Below are 27981 nucleotides of genomic sequence, written 5' to 3'. Positions count from 1 at the left end.
ATGTCCCTTTAGATCTTTGCGCTGAGTGGCGTGGTCGTGATGGTGACCTGTGCTGTGTTTCTACGCCTGAACTCCCTGCTGAAGCTGGGTGTGCTGCTGCTGGTGGTTGTGGTGTACTCCTACCTCATCCACCACGCCTTTGTCACACTTGCACACAGCGACGTACAGCACAGGTCAGTTTCTTATGGTTAATTTTTACATTTTGTCAGTGCTCTGGTCCATTTGAGCTTATAATGAATTTGTAAATGTTTTACTTTTAATTTCATTTCCCATTTTTTCCTCTGTTATTTCAGGTCCCATTATGTTAGGAGAAAAGGAATTTCGATTCTTCTCATAGCAATGTTTATTATAGCTGTCTTCTACAATGGGCGGCAGGTATTTATGAATAATGATTATTTTCTCTATCGAAGCAGAGGAAAGAAGTTTTTCTTTCAGCACCTAGTCGAGCAAAGTCACCTTCATGTTTCCCACCAGCCCTCCTGAGTGAATGGTGACGCTGCCTCTAGCTGCATCTCTTTGCTTTCCAGTGGGAGGCCACCGCTAGGCTGGACTTCCTGTGGCGTGTGCAGGCCCAGCAGGAGGTGGAGGACATGAGGGAGCTGCGAGAACACAATGAGTGTTTGTTGCACAACATCCTGCCCTTGCATGTTGCACAGCATTTTCTGGAACGCAGCAAACATGATGAGGTAATGGTGATTTTGTGGTTCATTTTGTGAATAAACAACTTGGTTTAATACTGAATGATACCTGTTGATGCGGTGGTATACAGTGGCGGGGCTGCACGGTGGCGCAGTTAGTAGCACTGTTGCCTTGCAGCAAGAAGGTCCTGGGTTCAATTCCCAGCCAGGGGTCTTTCTGCATGGAGTTTGCATGTTCTCCCCATGCATGCGTGGGTTCTCACCGGGTACTCCGGCTTCCTCCCACAGTCCAAAGACATGCCTGTTAGGTTAAGTGGTCACTCTAAATTGCCCTTAGGTTTATGAATGAATGAGTGTGTGGATGGCTGTTTGTGTGTTGCCCTGCGATGGACTGGCAACCTGTCCAGGGTGTATCCCGCCTCTCGCCCATAGACTGCTGGAGATAGGCACCAGCTCCCCCGCGACCCACTATGGAATAAGCGGTAGAAAATGACTGACTGACTGACCTGTTGATGCACCGATCGGGCTTTTCCTGGTCGATACCAATATCCGGTTTTCTCTTAGGTCTGACCTGCTCATTCCAGTTTTCATTGACTCTTTTTTTCATGCAAAGGAATATACTTTCTTAGAGAAAGAGTATAACGTGCAGCAGCTTCTTTGATAAAGGTAATAAGTTTGAATCCAGCAGAAAATGAAGGAATCATGAGATCATCCTCATTGTGCTCCTAACAGTGATCAGATTTTTGTAAAACCTAAAAGTACATGCTGTTGGTTGATGTGTTTATAGACCAAAAATGGCAGGATTTCTTAGTTTTGATGCATTTGATTTGTAGAAAAAACAATTCGAACTCTAACCTGCCTATCACTAATCAAAGCCAATCAATAGAAAATCTGCCCATTCAGGTTTCTAGTTGTTTGATCGGTGCATCTCTCTTAATATGTTTGTCGAAATTGTCCCTGTAGGAGCTTTATTCCCAGTCCTACGATGAAGTGGGTGTTATGTTTGCTTCTGTTACTGGGTTCGATGAGTACTTTGAGCAGAAAGAGCTCAAACATGAAGAAGTGGACTGTCTTCGACTCTTGAACGAGATCATAGCCGGCTTTGATGAGGTAAGCCCGATGCAGAAAGCTGCTGTATCTGCATCGTTGGGCCTCTTGGAGTCACTACTATCTGTATTACAAACAAAGCATACATACATCATTAAAAAGTATAGAAATTAGATTATAATTACAAAAGTAAAAATCAAAGGATTGAATATTTAAGTGGTTGTTTTTTTGTCTACTAACAAGCTATTGGAGGAATCCTATTTCCACTATGTGGAGAAGATCAAGACCATTGGAAGCTGTTACATGGCAGCATCTGGTTTAGCTCCAAATAAGCAGGTGAGATTGTACAGTTGCATGGTTATACCTAAAAGAGAATCAGTAAACTAACTTTATACTACTCGAAAATTTCTGGTCTATTTTGAGAAAAACATGAGTTTTAACTAGTCTGGAAGTCAAAGTGTCCTGCTTTTACAGGTATTTAAATATATTCAAAGGTTGACTAATAACACAACATACAATTCAAATTGTAATAATGCAAGCATTTGGTATACTAGTTCACTTTGTATTTTCTCCAATACGCACAGGGTCAAATAAGTGTATATGACCCCAGTAATATTTGGTTAGAATTTCCTCACCAAGTTCCATCTCGACCGCACACTTTTTGTCGCCATCAACAAGTTGCTGGCATCATTTTGTCTGGATATTTGACCAGGTTTTCTTTTTTTTTTTTTTTTTATCAGAGTAGTTAGAGCTAATTTGAATATATTGGTTTTGAGTTTCCAGAAACTTAGATTTAGCCTGCTTTATCCATTGCAAAATCAGCTTTGAGGTGTGTTTGGGATCACTGTCCTGCTGAAACACCCCACTATGTCCAAGTTTAACTATCTAGATGGTGATTTATTGTGAAGAGTTCAGAGGGATTCTTGCTTCTTCATTATTCCATCAACTTATTATTATTATTCCAACAATGCACCAGCACCACTGCCAGTAACACAGGCCATCAGCATGGTGCCACCACCGCCGTGTTTTTTCAGGTTTGAAATCCCAACCTTGACTCATCCAAATATTTTTCTTATTATTGTGGCCAAATTGTTCAGTCTTTGTCTCCTCTTAGCATATAACTTTTCTGCAAAGGTGTTTGATTTGACCAAGTGGGCAGATGCAAATTTCAGTCAAGCTCGCAGAGGTTAATTTTGGATCAGGCCCTTTTTTCTTGGTTGGCACCCTCTCGGCCCCTGCTGACGTAAAACTGACATCAGTGTGGATCCTGGTGTTCCAGCAGCTCCCTGTTTAGGATATTCTTAAACCTTGGTGGGCTCTGAGTTGTTCTTGAACATCCTAATTGATTTTCGTTTATCTGGTAGTGAGAGTTTGGATCAGATGGTGCAGTCCGATGATGATAGTTGGACCTGATTTTTTTGTTTTAGCAATTCAATTCAATTCGGTTTGTTTATATAGCACCAATTCACAACACATGTCGTCTCAAGGCACTTCACAAAAGTCAAGTACATACATTCCAATTAATCCTAACCATTAAACAGTGCAGTCAGATTCAGTTATTTATTCAAATTGGATAAAAAGTTTTTCTATCTAAGGAAACCCAGCAGATTGTATCCAATCAGTGACTTGCAGCATTCACTCCTCCTGGATGAGCATGTAGAGACAGTGGACAGTCACTGGCATTGACTTTGCAGCAATCCCTCATACTGAGCATGCATGTAGTGGCAGTAGAGAGGAAATCTCCCTTTTAACAAGAAGAAACCTCCAGCAGAACCAGGCTCAGTGTGAGCGGCCATCTGCCACGACCGACTGGGGGTTTGAGAGAAAAGCAGTGAAGCTATAGTTTCAGTCCACCTACCTTCCCCAAAAGACCGTTTCAAATAAATCATTAAAAGTCTAAAATTATTATGACATTCATGCCCAAGATGAGTGTATTTAAACTTATTCAGCTGAACAACCCAACTTTTTGTATCATCAGATTAAACTTTGTTTTATTTCTGACACATGACTTGGTTTCACAGGCCCGTATTTTTTCTAGGGTTCGGTGCGTGAGTGGAACCACCTGAGTGAGCTGGTTTTGTTTGCTTTGGCGATGCAGGAGATCATAAGAGAGATAAACAACCACTCTGCTCAAAACTTTGAGCTGCGTGTGGGTGAGTGACTGAGCACCTAGCTCCTTTCACATTTACTAACAGTGCTGGGAAAGATGTGTAAAAAGCCTGAAAATAAACTCACCATTTTGTACACTGGCATAAAAGTTTGTGTGAAAAAAAATCCAGCATTATCAAATAATTGTTTATTTAGTTTAGTTTTTAGCACCTATTTTCCCCTAATAACTTTTCATCTCTCATGCTCTCTTCAGGTTACTCCACAGGTTTTCTATAGGATATAGACCTGGGTTCTGAGATGGTTATGGAAGATACAGGGGTTGGACAATGAAACTGAAACACCTGGTTTTAGACCACAATCATTTATTAGTATGTTGTAGGGTCTACTTTTGCGGCCAATACAGCGTCAATTCGTCTTGGGAATGACATATACAAGTCCTGCACAGTGGTCAGAGGGATTTTAAGCCATTCTTCTTGCAGGATAGTGGCCAGGTCACTACGTGATACTGGTGGAGGAAAATGTTTCCTGACTCGCTCCTCCAAAACACCCCAAAGTGGCTCAATAATATTTAGATTTGGTGACTGTGCAGGCCATGGGAGATGTTCAACTTCACTTTCATGTTCATCAAACCAATCTTTCACCAGTCTTGCTGTGTGTATTGGTGCATTGTCATCCTGATACACGACACCGCCTTCAGGATACAATGTTTGAACCATTGGATGCACATGGTCCTCAGGAATGGTTCGGTAGTCCTTGGCAGTGACGCGCCCATCTAGCACAAGTATTGGGCCAAGGGAATGCCATGATATGGCAGCCCAAACCATCACTGATCCACCCCCATGCTTCACTCTGGGCATGCAACAGTCTGGGTGGTACGCTTCTTTGGGGCTTCTCCACACCGTAACTCTCCCGGATGTGGGGAAAACAGTAAAGGTGGACTCATCAGAGAACAATACATGTTTCACATTATCCACAGGCCAAGATTTGTGCTCCTTGCACCATTGAAACCAACGTTTGGCATTGGCATGAGTGACCAAAGGTTGGGCTATAGCAGGCCGGCCGTGTATATTAACCTTGTGGAGCTCCCGACGGACAGTTCTGGTGGAAACAGGAGAGTTGAGGTGCACATTTAATTCTGCCGTGATTTGGGCAGCTGTGGTTTTATGTTTTTTGGATACAATCCGGGTTAGAACCCGAACATCCCTTTCAGGCAGCTTCCTCTTGCGTCCACAGTTAATCCTATTGGATGTGGTTCGTCCTTCTTGGTGGTATGCTGACATTACCCTGGATACCGTGGCTCTTGATACATCACAAAGACTTGCTGTCTTGGTCACAGATGCGCCAGCAAGACATGCACCAACCATTTGTCCTCTTTTGAACTCTGGTATGTCACCCATAATGATGCGTGCATTTCAATATTTTGAGCAAAACTGTTCTCTTACCCTGCTAATTGAACCTTCACACTCTGCTCTTACTGGTGCAATGTGCAATCAATGAAGACTGGCTACCAGGCTGGTCCAATTTAGCCATGAAACCTCCCACACTAAAATGACAGGTGTTTCAGTTTCATTGTCCAACCCCTGTAGTTCATTGTTTGTTTTACTTATTTGGTTGAATGTTTTGGCATCAGCATCCTGCTGAAAGATCAAGTGATGACCCATTTTCACATTTCTGGCTGAGACCATCAGATTTCTTTTGAAACGATTCAAGATGCCATGCAATCTAACAAAGGTTCAAGGGCCTTTGGAAGAGAAACTGGCATTATAGCATTACAGATCCTTCACCATACTTAACAATAGGTATCAGGTGCTTTTCCACATATCTTTTTTTTTCATTCTTTACTCCAACTTCTCTATGAGATTTGGGAAATGCATTATGTCCTTTACCATCCTTCTCCATATTGTACTTGATGGCAAAATAAACTAAAATGAGGCCGGACAAAGGTTCTTGTTAATTCATAGGAATTGGAACCAGTGTTTTTTTTTTTTTTTGCCCAAGTGAATACATACATTCCACACATTTCAGTGTGAAAATGTGTTATTAACCCTAATACCCTTATTTTAAGTCTTTTCATATTTCTTTATCAGGAATGCCAATAGGTGTGATGTGCTATGGTGATGTCTTTTGGCACAAACCTTCAACTAAATATTGAGTCAGTGTTGGCCTCTTCCAGGCATTGCCCATGGGCCGGTAATTGCAGGAGTGATCGGTGCCACCAAACCCCAGTATGATATCTGGGGATCGACTGTGAACCTGGCCAGTCGCATGGACAGCACTGGTGTGAGTGGACGCATCCAGGTTCCTGAAGCCACCCACAAGATCCTATCAGAATGGGGCTTTGTCCTGGAACTTCGAGGAGAAATATTTATTAAGGGGGTAAGATTCTGTGAATCCTGGAGATGGTAATGGTTATAAAACTGCAATTTTAAGTCGCGTTTAGGCTCATTTAGATTTATGTATAATAGTATTTGAATTCGTATATAACGCTTAAAAAGCTTTATTCATACAATACAAAAGTACTGAAGTTTTTTCCATGTTTTGGCATTTTACCAACACAAACTTCATTGTATTTCATCAAGATTTTATGTGACACACAGACATAAAGTAGCACATAACTGTGAACCAGAAGGAAGAAAATGCTTGGTTTTCTGCCCACCTCAGTTATTACTTGTTAGACCCATCTGTTGCTGCAGTTACAGCTGCAGTTTTTTAAGTTAAGTTTCGACCATCTTTGGACGTCTACAGACTGAAATTGTTGTTCATTCTTCTTTAGAAAGGGGATAAACTTGGATTGGATAGGCAGTGTAGGTGAACATTAGATTTCTAGTCTTGCCACAGATAGTTAATAAGATTTAGGACTGAACTTTGACTGGGCCATCCTAACACAGACCTATGCTTTGATGTAAACTGTTCTATTGTAGCTCGTGCTACCAGTTGTCCTTCTGAAAGTTTGAACCCAAGTCTTTTGCAGCTTCTAAGAGGCTTTCTTTCCCATGTAATAAGCTCCATCCTTCTTCCCACCAACCCTGAGCAGCTTCCCGTTCCCAGCTCTGAAAAACCTCCAAATATGGGAATTTTGTGTTCAGGGTGATGTGCTGTTTCAGTTTTCCATGACATAACAGCCAAAAGGTTCAATTTAAATCTTACCTGAGCAGAGCACCTTCGTCCAGATGTTTGCTGTGTACTGCAAACATAACTACTTACATCTTCTCTTAACTACAGCTTTATTCTTGCCACTCTTCTCTAAAGCCCTGATTTTTGGAGCGCACAATATTAAAATATTCACAATTATACACTGCTTTGTGTTGGTCTATAAAGTCCCAGTAGAATACACAGACATTGGTGGCTGTAACTCGACAAAATGTAAAAAAAAAACCAACAAAAAAACTCAAGGGTTATGAATGTTTTTGCAAGGCACTGTTTATATAAATGTACTTTAATAAACTGCCTTGGCTGTGATTTAAAAAAGATCGTTTGCATTTTATTTCCACTCTTGATGTCTTAGGTGAGTGAGTGCCAGGGGAATGTTCGTACATATTTCATCCGGACCACGCGCAGTAAGAGGGCCAGTGTTGCAGCAGAAAGGAATCAAGGCGGCCGAACAGGAGGTCGCATGACCCTGGCCGGTGTGGTGCACGTTCTCGTCCAGGCCAGACACAAAGAGAAGTTGAGAGAGGCCAATGGGAACTTTGGTCTTACTCCCCGCAAACTTCAGTGCTGAGGGCTGCATAAAGTAAACTACATGGTCCACAAATAGTGTTTCTCCAAGTTTACAGGACAGAGTCAAAACCTGCCAAAAACCTTCAGGGTGGTGTGTCTGAACATTGCTTTTAAATGAACTTGACGGTTATGATAGTTTTCTTGATGCCATTTTGTATAATTATGGAGAAGCCAACAGGTCTTCTTCTTTGTTGAAACTACGATCTGGCAAGATGAAAGACGTTTGAGCCAAATCACAGAATACCTCTATAAAACCAGCTCAAATGGCCTACGAAGCTGTGAAAGATGTTTTACTTCATTGTCTTCCACCTATTTAGTAGTGTTAACAGTTACATTTTGTTTATTGATGTGTCATTTGCCGCTTTGTTTCTTGTTTTGTTTGTTTTTATATTTATTGAAAGCTCTCATGTAGCTCTTTTCTTGCAAATCAAAATACGAAGAATGTAACTTCTTTATTTAACCATATGTTTTACAGCTGATCTGATGTGTAAATACACATTGCTGGTCTTTTTGAAAAAGAAACAACTGTTCTGTTACGCATTGTATTTATTTAATTTTTTTGTTTTTTTTGTTTCAGCTAATAAAAAACCCAAATTCTCATTTATTTAACTTGAATAAAATTATTAATTTGCTCTGAATCAATACTGTGGTGTTACTACTGGGATGTTCTTATTAAAACTAAACTAATTGTTTATGCAATTTCTTCTTCCAAGTCAGTACCAGTCTCAAATGTTGAGCTGTTATTAACATGTAGAAATTCTCTCAGGCTTTCAGTTAGTTGCTTGAAGGAACCTTTGGATTATAAATACAAAAACAGGTAAGAAGTTCTTTATTTTATACTACAAGGAAAATATTTCAACATAATACATGCACGAAAGATGTTGATATAATTTCAATGTGTTACTAAAATACTGTGAGATCGATTTTCCTTCACTCTATTAGTCATGGCTGCAGCTACCGCGGGTATTCTGTGACGATCTTCTATTCTGAAAGACGGCTCACTCACTGGTATGAAAGAATTTTCATTTTTAGGCTAGGATTCTCAGGCCCTGTTGCCAGTTTACCCCACCTTCAAAATATGATGATAAATAAACACTTAAGGGTCCAAGGTGTAAATTAGCTTTTAGGTTCAGCCCAGAATACAAAATACATTTAGGAGAGAGACGTGAAACAGCTTAAATTAAACTGAATCAAAATAGTGGATGTAAAAGAAGACTTGTTAGTACAATGAAACAAAAGCGGATCCATCTAAATTATATCAAAGATGTAGAACAACTAAAGAGTAAATGAAGGAATAGATAACCTGATGCAAAGTGGACACATAAACATAAGAACATTTAAACAGAAATGGGAGACCAATAAAATGTGAAACTACGTGAAACCCTTTCAACCAAAAAAACTTTAAAATACTCAGTATTTTAAAAAAACAACACAGAACAACATTTAAAAAAAAAACTGCATTTGTATTTATTCATCTTTACAACAATACCCCCCCAAAAAATCGTTGCAACCAGCTGTGTTCTGACATCAAACTTCTCCTGGTAACGTGCTTGTGCAGAAGTTCTGTTACACAAGAAGGTGCTAGACTGTTTAAACATTTAAAAACCAAAATTAAAATCTTAATGGAGGTTAGGAGCTCACATCTCTTATTACCCGTTAACAGATGAGCAGCAGCCTTTTGGACCAGCGGGGCAACTCCCTGCAGGCGAAGGAGCTGTCCAACCCAGCATAAAGAGTTAAAGTAGTCCAGTCTAGAGGTAATAAAAGCATGTATCACACTTTAAAGGCCACTATAACCCAAATAGGCTTTGATTTTGCTGATTAACCTCAAATGATAAAAGCTAGAACGGACTACTACACAGACCTGTTCATCAAAATTAAAACAGTTATCAAAAACCACACCAAGGTTCCTCACAGCAGAACAATTAAAAGAACTCAAAGGACCAATAGCACTGCTGCATCCTGAAAGTAGATCAGTTTTTCCAAAAACAATCACCTCTATCTTACTTTCATTCAAATGTAAGAAGTTTACCTCCATCCAGGATTTAATGTCATTTAAACAGTTAACCAGATTCTGCACAGACTGGCTTCGACTTGCTCTCAACGGGAGATAAATTTGCAGATCATCTGCAAAACAATGAAAGGATGCCATATTCTATGGTAATCTACCCCAAAAGAAGCAAATAGAGTGAGAAAATAAAAGGTCCTAAGATGGAGCCTTCAGGTACCCCACAACTCAAAGGGGCCTCAATTGAGAAAAGCTTTTGCCTGACAGGTAGGAGCGAAACCAATGAAGAACTCTGCCCAACAGATTGGTCCAGTTGTGATAGTAAAACATCATGGTCCATGGTGTCAAAAGCAGCTGTCAAATCAAGCAAGATTAAAACAGCAGAATCTCCCACGTCTGCAGTTAAAAGCAAATGGTTTAAAATATTAATTAGTGCTGTTTTAGTGCTGTGTTACGATTTAAAACCAGACCGAAATTTTTCAGTTATCCCATGACACTCTAGATGCTCCTGTAGGTGGAAGTAAACCACCTTTTCTAAAATGTTTGAAAGGAAAGGCATATTAGAAATAGGCCTAACATTTGACAGAACATTGGGGTTGTTTTTTTGAGAAGAGGTTGTACCACAGCATGTTTAAATGGAGCTGGGACACCTAGGGAAAGAGAGGTGCTGATTGAATTAACAATGTAAAGACCTACAACACTAAAGACCTCCTTTCACCTGGACAAAAAGAAGGATTCGGCTTCCTAACAATCTCTGACAACTGGGAGATAGGGACCGATCCAAAGTAAAACGGTTAGAGAAACAGGTGTGATGGGAGAATTAGTGGTAGAATGGATGGGTGAGGACCTGACGTTCACCTTTACTTACTAAAAGAGAAACGTTAAGACTTGACTTCTTGTGGAATACACAGACCATTTTTTACTTGCTCGCTGACTTCAGTTAGCGTGTTTGACAGTTTTGAAGCCGATTAACTAAATTTTCAGTGTGCTTCAGATGAATGTAAATTTATATGTCTTGATGTGTCTTTATTGAACCTTTAAGAGAAGAAGCTTTTTAAGCCTTTTAGGGGAAAACAGGTCTTTAAATGATTACAAATGCATCCATTTGATTCCTTGCTTTTATATCTTATAGTTTTCTGTTTAATTATGTCTCCTCACTGAAACATTCACATAATAAAAAATACTGTGGATGCTTTGTGATGTTTGTCCTCCCGTCGCCCATGTTTGACAGAAGGGGTTGCGTCCCTAAATGAAAACAGTCTTCTTGTTGTGTGAAGATGGTGGAGCTTTAGTCCCCGGAACACACCATCCCCAAGTTGAAACATGGTGGTGGAAGCGTCATTCTGTGTGGATGCTTTTCTTTAGCAGGAACAGTGGACCTGGTCAAAATTGGTGGGAAGATTGAGGCAGAGAAATCAAAGAAATGCAAAAGAAACCTTGTTATAGGCAGCAAAATGCTTGGTACTGGGGTGGAGGTTAGCCTTCCAGCAGAACAATAATCCTAAAGATACAGTGAAAGCTGAAACGCAACGCTTGAGAACAAACATATCCATGTTAGCATGGCCCAGTCAAAGCCCAGAAATGTATAATGCGTCCAAAATGTAAAAATGTTCGAAAAAGTGTGTACACTTGAATAACTTGCACCCGCATCACTGAAACTAACTGTAAAAATGATGTTCCATAACTTGAACACTGAGATCACTAAAGTTCTTGTAAATCCACTCAAAGTGAGAGCTCTTCGCGCAGTTCCCTCTCTGTGGAGGCACGCGGGACTTGCTGGCTGCTCTGCCTGTGATTGTTTGTGTCGCCGGGAGAAAGTTGCTTTCACAGCCTCTTCGCTTTGTTTTGCCTCATTACCACACAGCTATGGCGGACAACCAGGAGGAGAAGCTGTACAAGGTGGAGTACGCTAAAAGCGGCCGCGCCTCTTGCAAAACATGCAAAGAAAGCATCGCTAAAGACTCCCTGAGGCTGGCCATCATGGTGCAGGTGAGGCAGGCGATGGTTTCTCCAAGAAATCTCCCTCTGTTAAGAAGCTAGTCGCATGTCTGCTGCCTTGTAACTGATTTGGCTGCATGTGCACACACACGAAGTCATTGTGAACTTGTTGCAGAGCTAGAAAATGCTGATAAATGATAAATGTGGTTTCAGTTTTGCCGAGAGAGGCCTTAGTTAGCATTTAAATGGCTGACATTGTTGCTCACAAAGAGCCGCTCAGGCTTTTCCTAACATTTCATTGCCTTCAGTGGTTCACTGCACGACTCGGTGAGCTAGATATGAGCAGAAAGGGCACTGAATGAACCAGCTTAGATCGTATCTGCAGCTACTCCTGCCTGTGCAAACTGCTGCCCCCCCCATGGAGAAATAATTGAGTCTAAAACCTGCTTATGTGGCTTTTTAAAGTCAACGTCCTGATTCATGGCCTGTGGAGCAGCTCCAGCTTTGCAATCCTTCGCCTTTCTGTAAACTGTAAATAGTAGTCATTCAGCCCAGATTCAATTAGTGAATCAGTGCTTTCAGTAAAAGTCAGCAGTCTGAATAGTTTTATCACCTCATTGATGCTGACAATGTTAATGATTGATCCCAAAAAGGATTCTAGCAGGAATTCATGCAGCTTCAGGATCAATTGGGAAAAAATATATTACTGGCTTCTGCTTAGTAAAGTTACACATTTATTTGAGTTATTTATTTATTTTATGAAGTTGATTTATTTCCATCATTTACAGTGAAAAATAAGGTTAGCAGCTTTTACTCAAAAATGTAAAAACATGTTAATCTGTTTAGGTATTCTTTTTTTAATCTCTTAAAGTAATTGCTTATCCTCTTTTTTTTTTTGACTGACATTAGTGGAGTAATTAATAAGTGTATGTGTGTAAATTCTGGTTTTAATCAACAGTTCAACCTTTTTTGGTGCAAATTAAAAGCATTTCAAAATGGAGAACTCTGATAAATAATGTTAAACTAAAATGCTTGTAAAGATCTCAGTGCATGGGAGAAAAATTTGAATTATTTTATATTTGGTATTTGAAATGTGTTCATATTTCTATGTTTTTTCAAAATTACTTTAAATGAACTCGACTTTTTTTTTATTTTTGTCTAATTAAACCCTTGGCTCTTGTTTCCACTAAAAGTAGCATAAGATATAAATAATTTTGTCTAAATAGTTACTTTTATGTGCAATGTTTCAATTCTTAACATAAAGAATAATTCATATAATCAAACATATTTGGGCAGATTTTTTGTCCAAATTTTAGCCAAAGAATTTCAGTTCAGTCGTCAGTAAGATGATTATATGTTTGCATTAGTTTCAAAATATATATATACAAAATAAATCAATAATCCCCTGCCTCCTTTAGGAAACCACAAGATGTAACATTAGTGAACAAATCAAGTTATAGAATAATTGCGTTCCTGTGAATAATCGAGCCATTAAAGCTCTTATGTTGGAGGCTCAGTAAGTAATACTTTTCCATTTAACAATACGTAAAACAAAGTCATAGTATCACTGTTTAAAAGCCTGGTGGGATCGGATTTGTTATGCAAATAAAACCCCAGGAATCCATCATTGTGTTAAATTTCAGTGTGCTTCAGATGAATATAAATTTATAGGGCTAGATGTGTCTTTATTGAATGTCTCCTCGCTGAAACGTTCACTTAATTATGTCTCAAACCGCCGTCTCTGATGTTTGCTGTTGCTTCGTGGATGCTTTGTGATGCTTGTCCTCCAGTCGCCCATGTTTGACGGGAAGGTCCCCCACTGGCACCATTTCTCCTGCTTCTGGCTGAGTGCGGAGGCTCAGTCCCCGGCCGACATCGCCGGCTTCTCGGATCTCCGCTGGGAGGACCAGGAAAAGGTGAAAAAGGCCATCGAGAGCGGCGGAGCTGTCGGAGTAGGTCAGTACTCAGTTTGAGTCTCTAAATGAAAACCGTCTCGTTTGTCACATTTATTGCTTTAAAGTTGTTGCCGGATTGAGTTGATTGATTTTTAAGTATTAATAATCTCTGCAGGAAGAGGCGATCAGAAGAGTGCCGCTAAAGGAGAGAAGACTCTGAACAATTTCGCGGTGGAATACGCCAAGTCCAACCGCAGCACATGCAAGGGCTGCGAGCAGAAAATAGAAAAGGTACCTAGTACAGTACCTAAATTTAGCGGCTTCGCAGAGAGGTTTTCACACATCTCTGGCATCCTCTGGGTTCTCTTTCAGGACCAAATTCGTGTGTCCAAGAAGACCGTGGACCCTGAGAAGCCTCAGCTGGGTCTGATTGACCGCTGGTACCACACGGCATGCTTCGTGAGCCGCAGGGAGGAGCTGGTCTTCAGGCATGAATACAGCGCCGCCCAGCTGAAGGGATTCAACGCGCTGCGTGCAGAAGACAAGGAGGAGCTGAAGAAGAAGCTGCCTGCTGTCAAATCTGAAGGGTGAGTCTGGAAAAGCTTGGACAAGCCTGGAATTATTCCCGGTCTGGATAAGTATGGAAAAATATTTGTATTTCCACATTTTTATCCCTGTCCGATTGTCTACACTGTAAATGTATGCAATTTCTGAAAATTCTGTCTTCCATCCATTTATCCATCCATCCTGATGATCCATATGTCCTCTGTTGAAAAATCTCAAATTCCTTAAAGTTTAGAGTTTTTAATTGTAAAATGGAGAGGAATATTTACGGGTCAAATATTCTTGTGGATCACTAGTTCGGTCTAGTGTTTGTTTCTTCTCTATTGGTCAAGTTTGACACCTCCCTGTCTCCCAACGTCCTGCAGCACAAGAAAATTGCCTTGAAAGTGTCTCTGAAAGTTGTCATGGTGTATGCATAAAGGAACGGGTTGAGGGCGGAGTTCGCGTGCGACAGGATTATGGCGGTGAGCAGCAGCTCTAACGGCACCGGGCAGCGTGGGCAGAGCAGGAGGAAGCAGTTGATGATGTGAAGAGGGATCCAGCAGACCGTGAAGAGAAAAAGAACCAGGAAGAGAGACGTGGCCATCTTCATCTCCCTTCGCATGCTGGCTGCCGCTCTGCTCTCGCCCTCCGCTCGGCTCCGCTGCTCCGGTCCGATCCGTCGCATTTGCTGCTTGACCGTAACGAAGATCTGAGCGTAGATGAGAAACATGATGATCAGGGGCGCCAGCACGCAGGCGAAGAAGTTGAAATAGACCATGTAGGTCATGTCCACCACCAGGACAAAGAAGCAGTAGCCAGAATCGGGCGGTGTCTTATGCCAGCCCATGAGAGGCACCAGCCCAATGAGGAAGGCCAGCAACCATGTGGCGAGGATCACCAGGACAGCATTGCGAGGCGTCATCAGGATGCGGTAGCGGAAGGGCATGAAGATGGCGACATAGCGCTCCACAGCCACGGCCAGGAGGCTGAAGATGGAGCTCTGCGTGAACATTATCAAAACGCTGAGCATGAGGAGGCACAGGTAGAGGTTATAACCCGGTAAACCGGCATCTGTCAGGATGGCGCAGGGAATGGCGATCATGCCCACGCAGATATCTGCTACCGCGAGCGACACCAGGAAGTAGTTGGTGACGGTGCGTAGTTTGCGGTTGAGACCCACGGCGGTGCAGACCAGCAAATTACCCAGAGTAGATAAAAGGGCGATGATGAGCTCAGCGGTCATGTACGGCACGTTGGGGGAAATCACCACGTCAGCAGGTGGAGGCGATGGAGACGGGGAAATGAGAAAAGATGTGAAAGTCAGAAGATCTCGACCAGATGAGTTGCTGCTTTGTTTGAGATCCTGGAAGTACAGTGAAGCAGGACGGTTCTCCATTGTTCTCCTAAAAAGAGAAATAATATCGATCAACCTAGCCAGCGAGTCAAACTGTATTTTAGCAGTCAAACAGTGCTTAACAAAGACAAAGTGTGGCGTCTATTTATATTTATTCTCTGATTCAGTACTTTGTAGAATCACCAAGACTTTTAGAGTTTGTCTCTATCAGCTTTTCTCACTTACAGACCGATTTAGTTTTTTTTGTTCGTTCTTTGTATAACGTATGGAGTTCAATCAGACTGGATGAAGAGCGTCGGTGAACATCAGTTTTCAAGTCTTAATTTAATTTAGCTGTAGTCCATTCTAACACATGAATAGGCTTTGATCTAAACCATTCAGTTGTAGCTTTGGCTGCATGTTGCCGGTCATCATCCTGCTTAAAGGTGAGTGTTTTTTAGCATCTACCAGCTCTGTTCGTAGCTCTGTCCAACTTCACACCAACTCTGACCAGCTTCCCTGTCCCTGCTGAGGAAAAGCAACAGTGATGATCAGTCGACACACTGTGTTTAGTGTTACTTTTCAACTACACACACCTCATTTTGCAACTAGGTCAAATTTAGTATCATCCAACTATTATCTACCAGTAGTAGACATTAGTTGGATGATACTAAATTTGACTACCATTGTCCTGTCGATAGAGTCTCACACCTTAGCAGTGGATCTCTGCAGCTCCTCCAGAGTTACCATCGGCCTCCTAGCTGCATCTCTGATCATTGACCTACTTGATTGGTTGCACTTGTGCCATAATCTTTGCGATTAAGGATTGAGCAGCTCTCTAACCCGGCTTTAAGCTTCTCCACGTTTGTCCACTAATGTCCTCCAACAGACCTCTGATGCCTTCAAAGAACAGCTACATTCATGCTGGGAATAAATACATTAATAATGATTTTTGACTCCTAAGGTTAATTTGATACTCTGTATTCTATTTTGGGGTATAAAGGTAAAAGGAGCAGAATATTGCCACACTTGTCAGATTTTGATGTGTAAAAAACAATTTAGCATTTTTCTTTCTCTTGACACTTTTGCACTAATTTGTGTTCTATCAAAAAAAAAAAAAAAAAAAGTGAAAAACTTCAAGGGTAATAAAAAATACTTTTGCAAGAAAGATGTAAAGAATTTTGTTTTACAGTGTCTAGCAAAAGTATTTATAGTGGACAGATGCAAGGGATGTGTGTGGTGGAGAAGCAACAACCTGAACACAGTTAGTCAGCTGTACTACAGTGGGGATGCTTTTCTTCAGCAGGGACAGGGAAGCTGGTCAGAGTTGGTGTGAAGAAGGGATGGAGCTACAAACAGGGTCATGCAGGAGGAAAAACAAGACAATGACCGTGAACATGCAGCCAGAGCTACAACTGAATGGTTTAGATCTGAGCCTATTCCTGCGTTAGAATGGCCTAGAGCTAAAAGAAATTGAGAATTGTTTATCCAACACTTGAAAACTGATGTTCACCTATACTCTCCATCCAGTCTGATTGAACTCCACAAGTTACACAAAGAATGGACCAAAAACAAATCAGTCTGTAAATGCGAAAAGCTGGTAGAGACATACCCTGAAAGACTTAATGATTCTAGAAAGTATTTCAAAGAAACAGTCATGCAAACAGTTAACATACACCAGTAAAATTTTACATTGGGTAATAAAATTGCAGAAATTCACCAATCAGTCAGCTTGGGATGGAAATGAGCAAATCTCTCTCTGACTGGTTCTGATTGGCAGATTTGACTTTTTCATCAAAATGAAGACGGTTTTCAGACTATAAACACATGAACTGACAGTTTGCACTTTGATGCACTTTTGTGAGTTAAACAAAAATCGAGCAATAACATAAAATTAAAAAAATGAAGATATTGTTTAATGCAAAAATTGGCAATATTTGACAATCTTGCAATACATTTCTTGTTTTAAAATAACTTTCTCCATCAAAAAGCTGCTGCATTTTTTCCTTCTCACCTCAATAATTATTTTAATAATTAACTGACAACTACAATAAAACTACATAAAATGTAGAAATGAGAAAACAGAAATAGAAAAAAATCTAAATACATGTATTTACAGTATTTTATTTTTAACACAAATAATAAATATAAAACGTAGCCTAATACATTCCTTTATGGTGGTATTTAAAATGGCTTTAAACAGTTGTATTAAAAAGATAAAAACGATTAAAGGCATGAGTAAAATAAAAAATAAATCTAAAACAAAAGAGATTAAAAATATGAGGGAAGTTCAAGTGAATTTGCATTAAAAACATCCACACTCACAGATCTTTGGGAACGCTGCTCCAGTTGTAAACAAACTGAACTTTAGGTACCAACAGGAGAACTATCTCAGAAAACCTGAAAGGTCTGGAGGACTTGAAGGATAAAACAAATTGAAAACAAATCTAAAATGCTATGTGAGCCTCTGAAATTGCTCTAATCTGAGCTTTTTCTGGTTGTCATTCTTGTAAAATTCTTGTCATTAAACCAAAACGTAATTAGGTATTATTATATGATGCATTGCAGCAGTATGGTTACTCACCAGTTCATATTGGCTCTAATCTGCTGTAGAACGTGTCGTTTAGGACTGTAGGAGCATCATTTGTGTCACCTAAACAGCCACCATGTTCTGTTTGATCAAATCTGGAGGATTCAGATTTAAATAGCTTCCTTCTTTACTCCTTATGTCACCTGTTGTCTGATCAGGGAGGTTTTGTCTTGTTTTTCCTAAAGTGGAAATAAATCAGAGCGAGGATGCTCCTGATGGCCAGTCATTAACTCTGCATTAATGGCCTCGCTGGGATGGTGATTTTTTTATTTCTTTTTTTCCGGTCCGGACATCAGTGACGCCAGGGATCGTGCAAACATGCCCCAGCTTGTGTTTGGATGGAGAACCATTAACTGATGGGGCCCTAATGAATTAGTTTTAATGAATAAAGGTGTCAGATTCAGGCTTGTTTGGTTCTCACCTTTGTTGTTGTGCTCCGTCCCATTGTGCCTCATTTAGTTAGTTGATGATGATGTTTTCTGACCTTTTCCCTCGTCCTTCCTGAGCTTTGAGAATCCACAGAAGTTTGCGACTAAAGTTGGGTCTGTTCCCACAGGAAGCATAAATCCGATGAGGTGGATGGGGCATCAAAGAAGCAGAAGAAGGAGGAGGAGGAGGAGAAGAAGAAGCTCGAGGAGCAGATGAAGGTGCTTCTGTTTGCTTTTGTTTTACACATTGGAGTAATGTTTAGAGATCTCTGGCCTTGATCAATCGGTTTGGTTCATGTGTAAACAGATTCAAAGCCAGCTGATTTGGGGCATTAAGGACAAGCTGAAGAAACATTGTTCAGTCAACGACATGAAGGAGCTGCTGATTGCAAACGGCCAGGATGTTCCCTCCGGAGAGTCCAACGTAAGAGAATGAAAAAGAAAAAGAATTTCTGTAGATTAGACAACAAACAGGATTTTTTTTCAGCGTACTCCAGAATCAGTCAGTCAACTTCACTGGAACCTCCTGGTAAATATGTGTAAGAAGCCTAAAATAAACGTTCATGGCCGTCGCATAATCCATTCTAATTTTAGATCAGTGTATATTTAACAGTTTTTTGGTTTGACAAGTCATGATTTCATTTTTTATTGGACTTACTCATTCAAAAACCAAATAAGGGCAAAGTCACTGGTTCGTCTGGCCTTTGGACCTTCCTGATTCAAGGTTTTAAATTGGGTGTTTTATTCTTAAACTAGTTTAGACACCAAACAAAGCATTGGCACTTCTGTTTTTACATTTAATTACATTTGAATTATTTTTACAAACAAAATCTCTGCTTCAGAGTCTGTATTTAGTGTAAAATAAGACTAAGTATTATAGGTTTGAATTGGAGCCGATCCTAGTTGGTCCAGATTTTAAAATAAAACGTTTAAATAGCTCTTTACCACTCTGCCATATCCGAAGCTAACTTCAGCATTAAGCCAGTGATCTGTGGAACAAAAAGGTAGAACCCAACAAAGTAATTTGTATTTATTTAAATTTGCAGATTACGTAAAAGACACACTTAAAAAAATTAAGGAATTTGAGTCGGTATGAAATGGAAAGTATGGAATTCTGAAAAAGGAAAATTTGCAAGAACCCAGTTTAGAGAACCACTGCAAAGGGGACACAAAGTCTCCATAATAACAATTGGATCATATCTCATTGACAAAGCAAATATCTCTTTGGGAGGCATGCTAGGAAAAGCCTTTTGTGTCCTACCATCACAAACATGAACACGTGCCGTTTGCTTAACTGTAGTCGGACCGTGTCCTTTGGTCAGCTGAAACTAAGATTGAACTTTTCTGCAAGAAACATTACATGTGGATGTGATGTGAAACAAACGATGACCTTGTTGGACAGTACTATCTGTTAACTATAATGGCGGACCTGTGATGCTGTGGGATTGTTTCTCTTTCAAATGTCCCGAGAACCTTGTTAATGCCAGATCAACCCTTCAGCACTTGGACATAAAACATCTGCTTGACTCTAGCAGAAAACTGAAATTGGATCATTGATTCTGTTAGCTAGATAAAAATCTCCCTCTGTGAACGGTCCAACTTGTACGAGTTTATGGGAGAAGGTTGAGAGTTGTCGTATTGCCGTATTAAGTGGTGTTGCACAAAGTGTGCAGTGATTGTGGTGCGCATTATTTCATTAATAAATGCTGAAAGTGAGAGTATGCCACTGCAATATAAGGTGTATTTATTTTAGGGGTTCTTGCACATCTTTAACATCGGTAATAAGAGTTGTGGGGGGTGCTGTAGGTTGTAAAATATGGGCAAAATGTATTGCATATGTGTTAAAAACTGTTTAAAGATGGCTAGAAATACACATTTTTATCTAAAATGCAGAGGGTTGGGGTTTTCTAGAGTCTGAAGAGAATGTTGTCTCAACTCAGGTGCTGGACAGCCTGGCTGATGGCATGGCATTTGGTGCTCTTGAAGCCTGTAAGGAGTGCCAGGGCCAGCTGGTGTTTAAAGGAGACTCGTATTACTGTACAGGAGACATTTCCGCCTGGACAAAGTGTGTGTTCAAAACCAGAACTCCTTCACGCAAAGACTGGGTCATCCCTAAGGTGGGTCATTATGTTTCAGCAGCATTTCTTCACTCTTTGCTCAGTGCAAGTATCGTTACAAAGCTTTTCCTTTGAATGTTCCTATAATTAACAGAAAGTCTACTTTCAACATCACTTCATTTGTATTTTTATCAGTTCGCACATACATAATGGATGTTCACATCAGCAAAAGGGGCTGAAAATCTTGGTGTCGTCGTGTTCTTGAAAAACATCCAGTGCAGGCTTCCCCTATCGGTCTGATACTAAACAACACACTCGCCTTGGATTCTCATTTCCATTTTACAATTTCACATGTTGTTTCAGGAATTCCACGAAGTCCCTTTTCTAAAAAAGTTTAAATTCAAGCAGCAGGACAGGGTTTACCCCAAGGAGACTCCCACTCAAACTCTGAAACCAGTGAAAGCTGAACCTCTGGCGAGTGCTTCTAGTGCTCCCACTGAGCGACTACAAGAACAGGCACCTTCAGGTCAGAGAACACCGAACGTCTGTTTTAGGACACCATGAATTAATATTGAAATATTCTCTTATGTATAGTGTCCTGCACAGGTTTTTAAATCCCTTGAACCTTTTCATATTTTATGTGTTATTTTCTGTTATAGACAATGTAAAGTAACACATAGCTGTGAAGTGGAAGGAAAGTGATAGACGGTGTTCAGTTTTGACAAAGAAAAACCAGGAAAGTGTGGCAGGCTGCATTTGTAGCCCTCCTTTATTTCGATACTCCTAGAAACAGTCAAGCACAACCAATGTGGTGGGGATGCTTCGCTTTAGAAGGGACAGCGAAGCTGATCAGAGTTGATGCCAAGAGTTAAATACTGAGCAATCCTGGAAGAAAACTGGTCTAAGGCTGCAAAAGACTTGAGACTGGAAATAACTTTTACTTTCCAGCAGGAAAACAACTCTAAACATACATCCAGAGCTAGAGTACAAGAATTTAGATTAAGGCAGCATGTGTTTGAATGGCCAAGTCAACGCCATGGATCCGTTTCCTTCCACCTTGCAGTCTGGGATTTCATTTGCCCTATTTAAATGAATTCTTGTCTGGAACGTGAATAGCAAGTTTTGGAAATCGTTGTATTGAAAATGTTCTCTATCTTTTATTAAATAGATAAACCCCTAACTGGTATGAAGCTGCTGGCTGTTGGCAAGTTATCCAAAAACAAAGATGATCTAAAGGCGGCTGTGGAGGAACTGGGTGGTAAAATGACCAGCACAGCCAATAAGGCCTCTCTTTGTCTCAGCTCTAAGAGTGAGTAATAATTTACCTTGCCCTGTAGCACTGAGAAATATAAGCTTTAATGGGATATTGTGGGAGTTCAACACATTGTCTTGTAATCATCCTTCCAGAGGAGGTGGAGAAGATGAGTAAGAAGATGGAGGAAGTAAGAGATGCAGGCGTGCGTGTCGTCTCTGAGGATTTCCTCACAGATATCAGGTCATCGGGCAAAGGTCTTCAGGAGCTGGTTTCTCTACACGCCATCTCACCCTGGGGTGCAGAAGTTAAATCTGAACCTCAGGCTCCAACTGTGTCCTCCAAATCTGGAGCTCTGGCTGCTAAGAGCACCGGCAGGGTGAAGGAGGAGGAGGGTAAGTGATGCTCGCTGTGGTAGTAATTAGCTGTGAAAGTGCTACAGGAGGGTTATTTAGTCATTATTAGGTGAAGTTGTCAACATAAGCAACAAATATTTATTTTCTACAATTTTAACCCCTTAAATGCCAGTTTTCACTAATAATGATTGTATTAACTGAGCCTATGTATCAAAAGCTGGCAGCAACATTGATTCAGATTCATTTTTAATTTAAGTTGTACACAAATTGCTCCATGTGTTCATTGGACTCAAATAAGTTCTTTTATCGATTGACAAAGAAATGTATATTTTATCATTATAGCACTATGTATTTTATGAATCCCATTATTTGGAAATTCTTTTTAAAAAATTACCCAAAATATTTGAAAGAAATTAAATAAACCAAAGTTAAAATTGAAGCTTGTCTTTTTTTTTTTTTTTTTGAGTTGAAAAGAATAAATTTCCCAGGACTCATGAGGGTAAATATACAATAGAACAAGTTTAAGAATAAGACTAATTAAATCCAAATAATTACAGGTGGTAGCAAGGCCAAGAAGATGAAGCTAACAGTCAAGGGTGGAGCTGCTGTGGATCCAGACTCAGGTAAGCATAAATTCCCTGGACTCCAATTATGATTTTTGTCTACTCTTTCCCCCTGACTTTAATGGATATTTTTTCAGGTCTGGAAAATAGTGCCCATGTGCTGGAGCAGAATGGGAAGATGTACAGTGCTACTTTGGGTCTTGTGGACATAGTCAGAGGAACCAACTCATATTACAAGTTGCAGCTGCTGGAGGATGATGTACATAAGAGGTAATATCCCTGTTTTTGTAGTGCAATAATCTCACAACTAGGTACAAAAGTGGGTTTTTTTGGCCATTATTTCCCCTTCCCGGCTACTTTAGCCCATGTGTTCGTCTGTCCTGTGTTTGTAGATACTGGGTTTTCAGGTCTTGGGGCAGAGTGGGCACCACCATCGGAGGCAACAAGTTGGACAAATTCCACGACAAGAACTCTGCGCTGGATAATTTCCTCTGTGTTTATAAAGAAAAGACTGGGAACGATTGGGGGACATCCAACTTCACTAAATATCCCAATAAGTTTTACCCTCTGGAGATTGACTATGGACAGGTACCAACGCAGACCCACAAACCTTAAAAACAAACCTTACAGCACAGTTTGAGACTGAGATTTTCTTCTCAGGATGAGGAGGCAGTGAAACGGTTGACAGCCTCTGCTGGCACCAAGTCGAAGCTGGACAGACCCGTTCAGGATCTGATCAAGATGATCTTTGATGTGGAGAGCATGAAGAAGGCCATGGTCGAGTTTGAGGTAAGGTGTTAGACATTTATTTATTTTATTTTATTTTTTTGCCTAATTTCATCCTTTTTTTCTCAGCAGAGATGTAAAAATCCATTGCTGATGCTGTTTTGCAAAGTCATTCCTGTTTTTCTGTCTGTACTGCAAACTAGAGATGCTTTTACAGTTAATGAGCTCTTTCTATTGTTGTTCTGTTTTCAGATTGACCTCCAGAAGATGCCTCTTGGCAAGCTGAGTAAGAGACAAATCCAGAGCGCCTACGCTCTTCTGACTGAAGTCCAGCAGGTTGGTTATCAACAGTAAACATCAGTCAGTATCTTCCTTATAAGGCAGTATCAATCTATTGCATCTGTTGGTTTGTCTCATTGATTGTCAGATTTCTTTCCTGATCACGCACCACTCTGTTGAAACTTATCTTTTATTACTATTATTTGTTTTTATAGGCGGTGTCAGCTAGCGTACCTGAGGCACAGATACTGGATCTCTCCAATCGCTTCTACACTCTCATTCCTCATGACTTCGGCATGAAGAAACCTCCCCTACTCAGCAACCTGGACTACGTTAAGGTGAACACTCTAATATGCTGTCCCAATCGTCTTCCCTTCACATCTCTCTGGTAAGATCAGCTTTGAGTTCAGAAGGAAACGCACATTTTACATACGTTACTGCGCAGGCTAAAGTTGAGATGTTGGACAACCTGTTGGATATCGAAGTGGCCTACAGCTTGCTGAGAGGAGGGGCTCAGGACAATGAGCACGATCCAATCGACATCAACTATGAGAAACTCAAAACTAAGATTGAGGTAAGAAGTAAAACGTGTTCTAATAATTCTCCTGTGGTCTGAGAACGACACGTAACACATTGATAACCCACAGGTTGTTGACAAGACCACGCAGGAGGCTGAAATCATCATGCAATACGTTAAGAACACCCATGCTGCTACACACAACACCTACACTCTGGAAGTGCAAGAAGTACGTCGTTATTATGTTTCTTTATTAACTCTTCATAAATACATCTCTTTTCACGTCATCGTGATAAATGTAATCTCACAAAATGTTCTGTCCTCTTAAGATCTTCAAAATTGCACGAGAAGGAGAGCACCAACGCTACCGTCCATTTGAGGAGATACACAATCGGCAGTTACTGTGGCACGGCTCTCGCACCACCAACTACGCTGGTATTCTATCTCAGGGACTTCGCATTGCGCCTCCAGAGGCCCCTGTGGTGAGTGTCTAGTGTGTAGAGATGTTGTTCTTCAAACACGGTTGAGAAATCTTATAATACCACCTGTCTCTCTCTCTTCCACACCCTTTTTAGACCGGCTACATGTTCGGCAAAGGTGTGTACTTTGCTGACATGGTGTCCAAGAGTGCAAACTACTGCCACACCTCTCAGTCAGACCCTGTGGGCCTCATTCTGCTGGCAGAGGTCGCTTTAGGCAACATGTGAGTGGTGATCTAAGATTTTAATTATATATATATATAAATATAGATAGATAGATAGATAGATAGAGAGAGTTTAAATACAGCTGTTGTGATTGTTTAAATCAACACATTATTTATGTCATAAATACAGGCATGAGCTGAAGAAAGCCTCTCAAGTTACAAAGTTGCCAAAAGGAAAGCACAGTGTTAAAGGTAAGAACGATTACTGTTGCTTCAACCAATATTAGGTTTGTTTATCATGGGATGCACACTTATTAACTCCTCTGGTAAAGATGGGTGTAAAAGCCTTAAAAATAAATTATTGTGGTGATTTGGTGACCCCATGAAACCATTGTGCATGGTGGCAAGAAAATATAGGTTCCTCATGTTCTCTCGTCTTTCTGATTTTGAAGAATGACTAATAGAAATTGGCCGCTGTGCCTCATCATGTTTGTACCCAAGGGAAGCAAACCGTTTTTATTTTTAATGAATAAAAGTAATCTGATCAAAATAAAAAGTAAAAATGCTTCAGTTATATTTTAATAGAGTTGTTAGGCATGCTACTAATTTGTGGTACCAGTGATTTTGCTCCAACATTAAAAACTGGGGTTTTTCTAAAATATTTCAGAGTGAAACTGCGCTGCTCCTGTAGAAGATGAATTGATTTTAATGCCTTACACACATTTGTACTAGGGGCGGAGGGTGCTGTAGATAACATAATGGTTCAATATTTATTGGAGATTTAATTTTCTGTTTTATTTGTGTTCTTTCTCTGACTTTTATTCATGATGGACCTTTCTATATTTCCAGGTTTGGGTAGAACCGCTCCTGATCCAAATGCTTCTGTCACTTTGAATGGAGTCCAAGTGCCTCTGGGAAAAGGAGTCAATACTAACATTGATGACACAAGTCTACTGTACAACGAGTATCCTTTATTTATCTCCTTACTCATGAATGTAAAGATAATTTTATGAAATAATCTTAAAGTTTTCTTGTTTTGCCACTTTTCTTTTTGCTGATCACTATGATTTTTTTGATTTTTTTGTTTCTGGACGAAGGGAACAGTGTCGTCATTAACAAAGGTGGTATGAAGTTCTTGATGAGTTTGCCAGTACTTTTTAGATTAAGGAAATCCTGAGATCTGTCTTAAAAAGTATCAAATTAATCATTTTTTAGGTGTGTATAGGTTTGAAAAATGAAAACAGAAAATGGAAAAATAATTGTATTTCTAGACTTTATTCAATGTTCCTTTATCAACATGACAAATATGATATTGGATATGATAAAATGCATCCACCACTCCCTCTATCTACTCCTCCAACCTAACCAGCCATCCATCAATCATTCATCTGTCTCTATCCGGCCGTCCATCCTATTCTACCATGTATGCACAAATCCATATGTCCATTCTGTCCATTCCTTATAGGCTGAGGTTTTCCCATATAGGCTGACCTGTGTAAATGTCTAAAATACTTGAATAATGGCTTGACAGTTTGAGCCTGGAAAATGTGCTGGACCCTGATAATCTCAAAAGAGCAGGTGAATCCCTCACTTGGTAAATGTTTCATCGTAAACAGATCTCTGAACTCAGGCTATGAAATGCCTTTTAATAATTTCGTTTTACTAAATTTATCCATCTTGTTTTCCTTAACCACTGCTCCTCCAGGTACATTGTATATGATGTGGCTCAGGTAAACTTGAAGTATCTCCTGAAGATCAGGTTTAACTACCAGACATCTCTGTGGTGAGGACTGCAGCCGTACCCTTCAAGGAAAAAAAACAACCACCGTTGCATCTAAATGCCTTGGCCTCATTCTCTGCAGCAAATGGCATGTAAAGCAGTGATGCTGTTCTAACAGTGTCCATGTGAAATAGTCTCACTTTACTACTTTTTCATCAGGTTCTGTAGCAGGCAGCTTTTGTTAGAATACCAGTAGATAAAACCCACTTGGACGTGCTTAATTCACTGGATATCAACAACTAGTTCATGTGTAGTAGACAGGAAAAGGTCTATTTATACAACATGTTTGTCAGGGGTTAATTGTCTTGGATCTTGAAGGGGAATCGTTTGATAAAGCTCTACTTAATAAGAGATACCTGCTTTAGGTGGAACAGGCGTTTTTGAGCTGTGACCCAGCAATCTGCACGCATCCATACCTGTGTTCAACTTTTTTTTTTCTCGGAATTAGACTGATATGCATTGTGTAGACTGTTGGGTTTTAAATTTTGACATGTATATATAGTTTGGTTTGTTCTTCCTGCCTCAAGCTGTCTTCCCCTTTAAAGGTTCCCTTTTTCTTGCTTACTTCCATGGCAATAAAACAAGGTGCATCCTAAAACATTTGTCATTTTAGTTTTTTTGTTCAGATCTCAGGAAGAATTTTTATTCTTCCACATGGTTTGGTAGGTCACAAACCAGGGTCATGTACTGATCCAGGATTGGTCGTCTTTAAACCACACTGGTAATAATATACAGATATTTAATTTGAATTTTATTTCATAAAATAAAATAACATTTTACCTCCATACCTGTTATTAAAGTGTCTTGCAAAGGTATTTATGCCCCTTGAACTTTATCACATTTTGTCATGTTGCAAGAAGTTTGATTGTGATTTTCTGCCCTATATTTAGCCTTATCCATCATCTTCTCTGAATTCTGACTACCATCACTGTTGCTGCTGAACCACCCCCACAGCATAATGCTACCATCACCATGTTTCACATTGGACATGGTTTGTTTAGGTCAAGGATCTGCAGCCTGTGGCTCCTAAAGTGCATGTGGTTTTTCAAGCTTTCCACAGTTGCTCGAAGTAAATGTGCACACAGGTGGTGTATAACTGAGCAGTTTGTTTTTTTTTTAAAGATAATGGTAATTAAAAGGCCAGAATTTCAGCATTTTAATGTAATATATTTAAAGAATTTCTATATCCAAATGACGAACTTTTTTTTATTCTAGTTTGCGAACTTTTTATTCCTTTTTTTCCCTTTAGTTTCAATAAATAAGACGTCCAATTAAAAAATGTCCTTGTTCTTTGTTTTTTTTTAGGTGCAAGCTAAGAATTGTAAAATTGTGGTTGGTCGACCATAAAATAAAAAAATTTAAATTGCAGGTATTTACAAAACTAGATCAATTTTATTTTGTTATTTTGCAAAACCACACAATTTTAATTTAAAAGAAGCAAAGCTCCAGATGGCTCTTTGGATGTAAAGGTTGCTGATGTGCCTAAAATGACAACCATATCTCCAAGGCATAGGTTGCTGATGTGAAATGTTAATTTTCCATTTTATCTCTTTTAA

General features: G+C 40.0%; 3 protein-coding genes across 9 annotated transcripts in view; 2 read left to right on the top strand and 1 right to left on the bottom strand.

Moving 5' to 3' along the window:
• Nucleotides 1-8206, top strand: part of si:dkey-206f10.1 (adenylate cyclase type 8) — a 29409-nt gene extending 21203 nt beyond the window's left edge. For 4 of the 7 annotated variants that reach the window (XM_047387637.1, XM_047387638.1, XM_047387636.1 and 1 more), the window contains 8 exons: nucleotides 13-173; nucleotides 294-375; nucleotides 528-686; nucleotides 1602-1748; nucleotides 1929-2021; nucleotides 3724-3838; nucleotides 5968-6170; nucleotides 7300-8206. In XM_047387637.1, the coding sequence (XP_047243593.1) occupies nucleotides 13-173; nucleotides 294-375; nucleotides 528-686; nucleotides 1602-1748; nucleotides 1929-2021; nucleotides 3724-3838; nucleotides 5968-6170; nucleotides 7300-7515 (1176 nt within the window). In that variant the 3' untranslated portion in view covers nucleotides 7516-8206. Of the gene's footprint in view, nucleotides 1-12; nucleotides 174-293; nucleotides 376-527; nucleotides 687-1601; nucleotides 1749-1928; nucleotides 2022-3706; nucleotides 3839-5881; nucleotides 6171-7299 lie in introns of those variants that run through there. The other 3 variants (XR_007041758.1, XR_007041759.1, XM_047387639.1) reach the window with 3 other exon arrangements.
• Nucleotides 8207-11268: 3062 nt separating this feature from the next.
• Nucleotides 11269-27023, top strand: parp1 (poly (ADP-ribose) polymerase 1). The gene is made up of 23 exons (XM_047388819.1): nucleotides 11269-11511; nucleotides 13251-13416; nucleotides 13531-13646; nucleotides 13728-13942; nucleotides 18381-18471; nucleotides 18560-18676; nucleotides 20193-20369; nucleotides 20673-20835; nucleotides 21478-21618; nucleotides 21717-21956; nucleotides 22475-22540; nucleotides 22618-22750; nucleotides 22873-23068; nucleotides 23141-23269; nucleotides 23459-23542; nucleotides 23701-23823; nucleotides 23931-24059; nucleotides 24133-24231; nucleotides 24332-24484; nucleotides 24578-24705; nucleotides 24836-24897; nucleotides 25495-25609; nucleotides 26351-27023. The coding sequence occupies exons 1-23, from the start codon at nucleotides 11389-11391 to the stop codon at nucleotides 26430-26432; spliced, it is 3048 nt and encodes a 1015-aa protein (XP_047244775.1). The 5' UTR covers nucleotides 11269-11388; the 3' UTR covers nucleotides 26433-27023.
• On the bottom strand, nucleotides 13959-18361 carry LOC124882427 (adenosine receptor A1-like). The gene has a single exon (XM_047388820.1). It carries the CDS (start codon nucleotides 15295-15297, stop codon nucleotides 14212-14214), a length of 1086 nt encoding a protein of 361 aa, XP_047244776.1. The 5' UTR covers nucleotides 15298-18361; the 3' UTR covers nucleotides 13959-14211.
• Nucleotides 27024-27981: the final 958 nt, after the last annotated feature.

Source organism: Girardinichthys multiradiatus, chromosome 15 (assembly GCF_021462225.1).
Source record: "Girardinichthys multiradiatus isolate DD_20200921_A chromosome 15, DD_fGirMul_XY1, whole genome shotgun sequence".
NCBI lineage: Eukaryota > Metazoa > Chordata > Actinopteri > Cyprinodontiformes > Goodeidae > Girardinichthys > Girardinichthys multiradiatus.
This window is presented reverse-complemented; position numbering and strand designations above follow the sequence as displayed.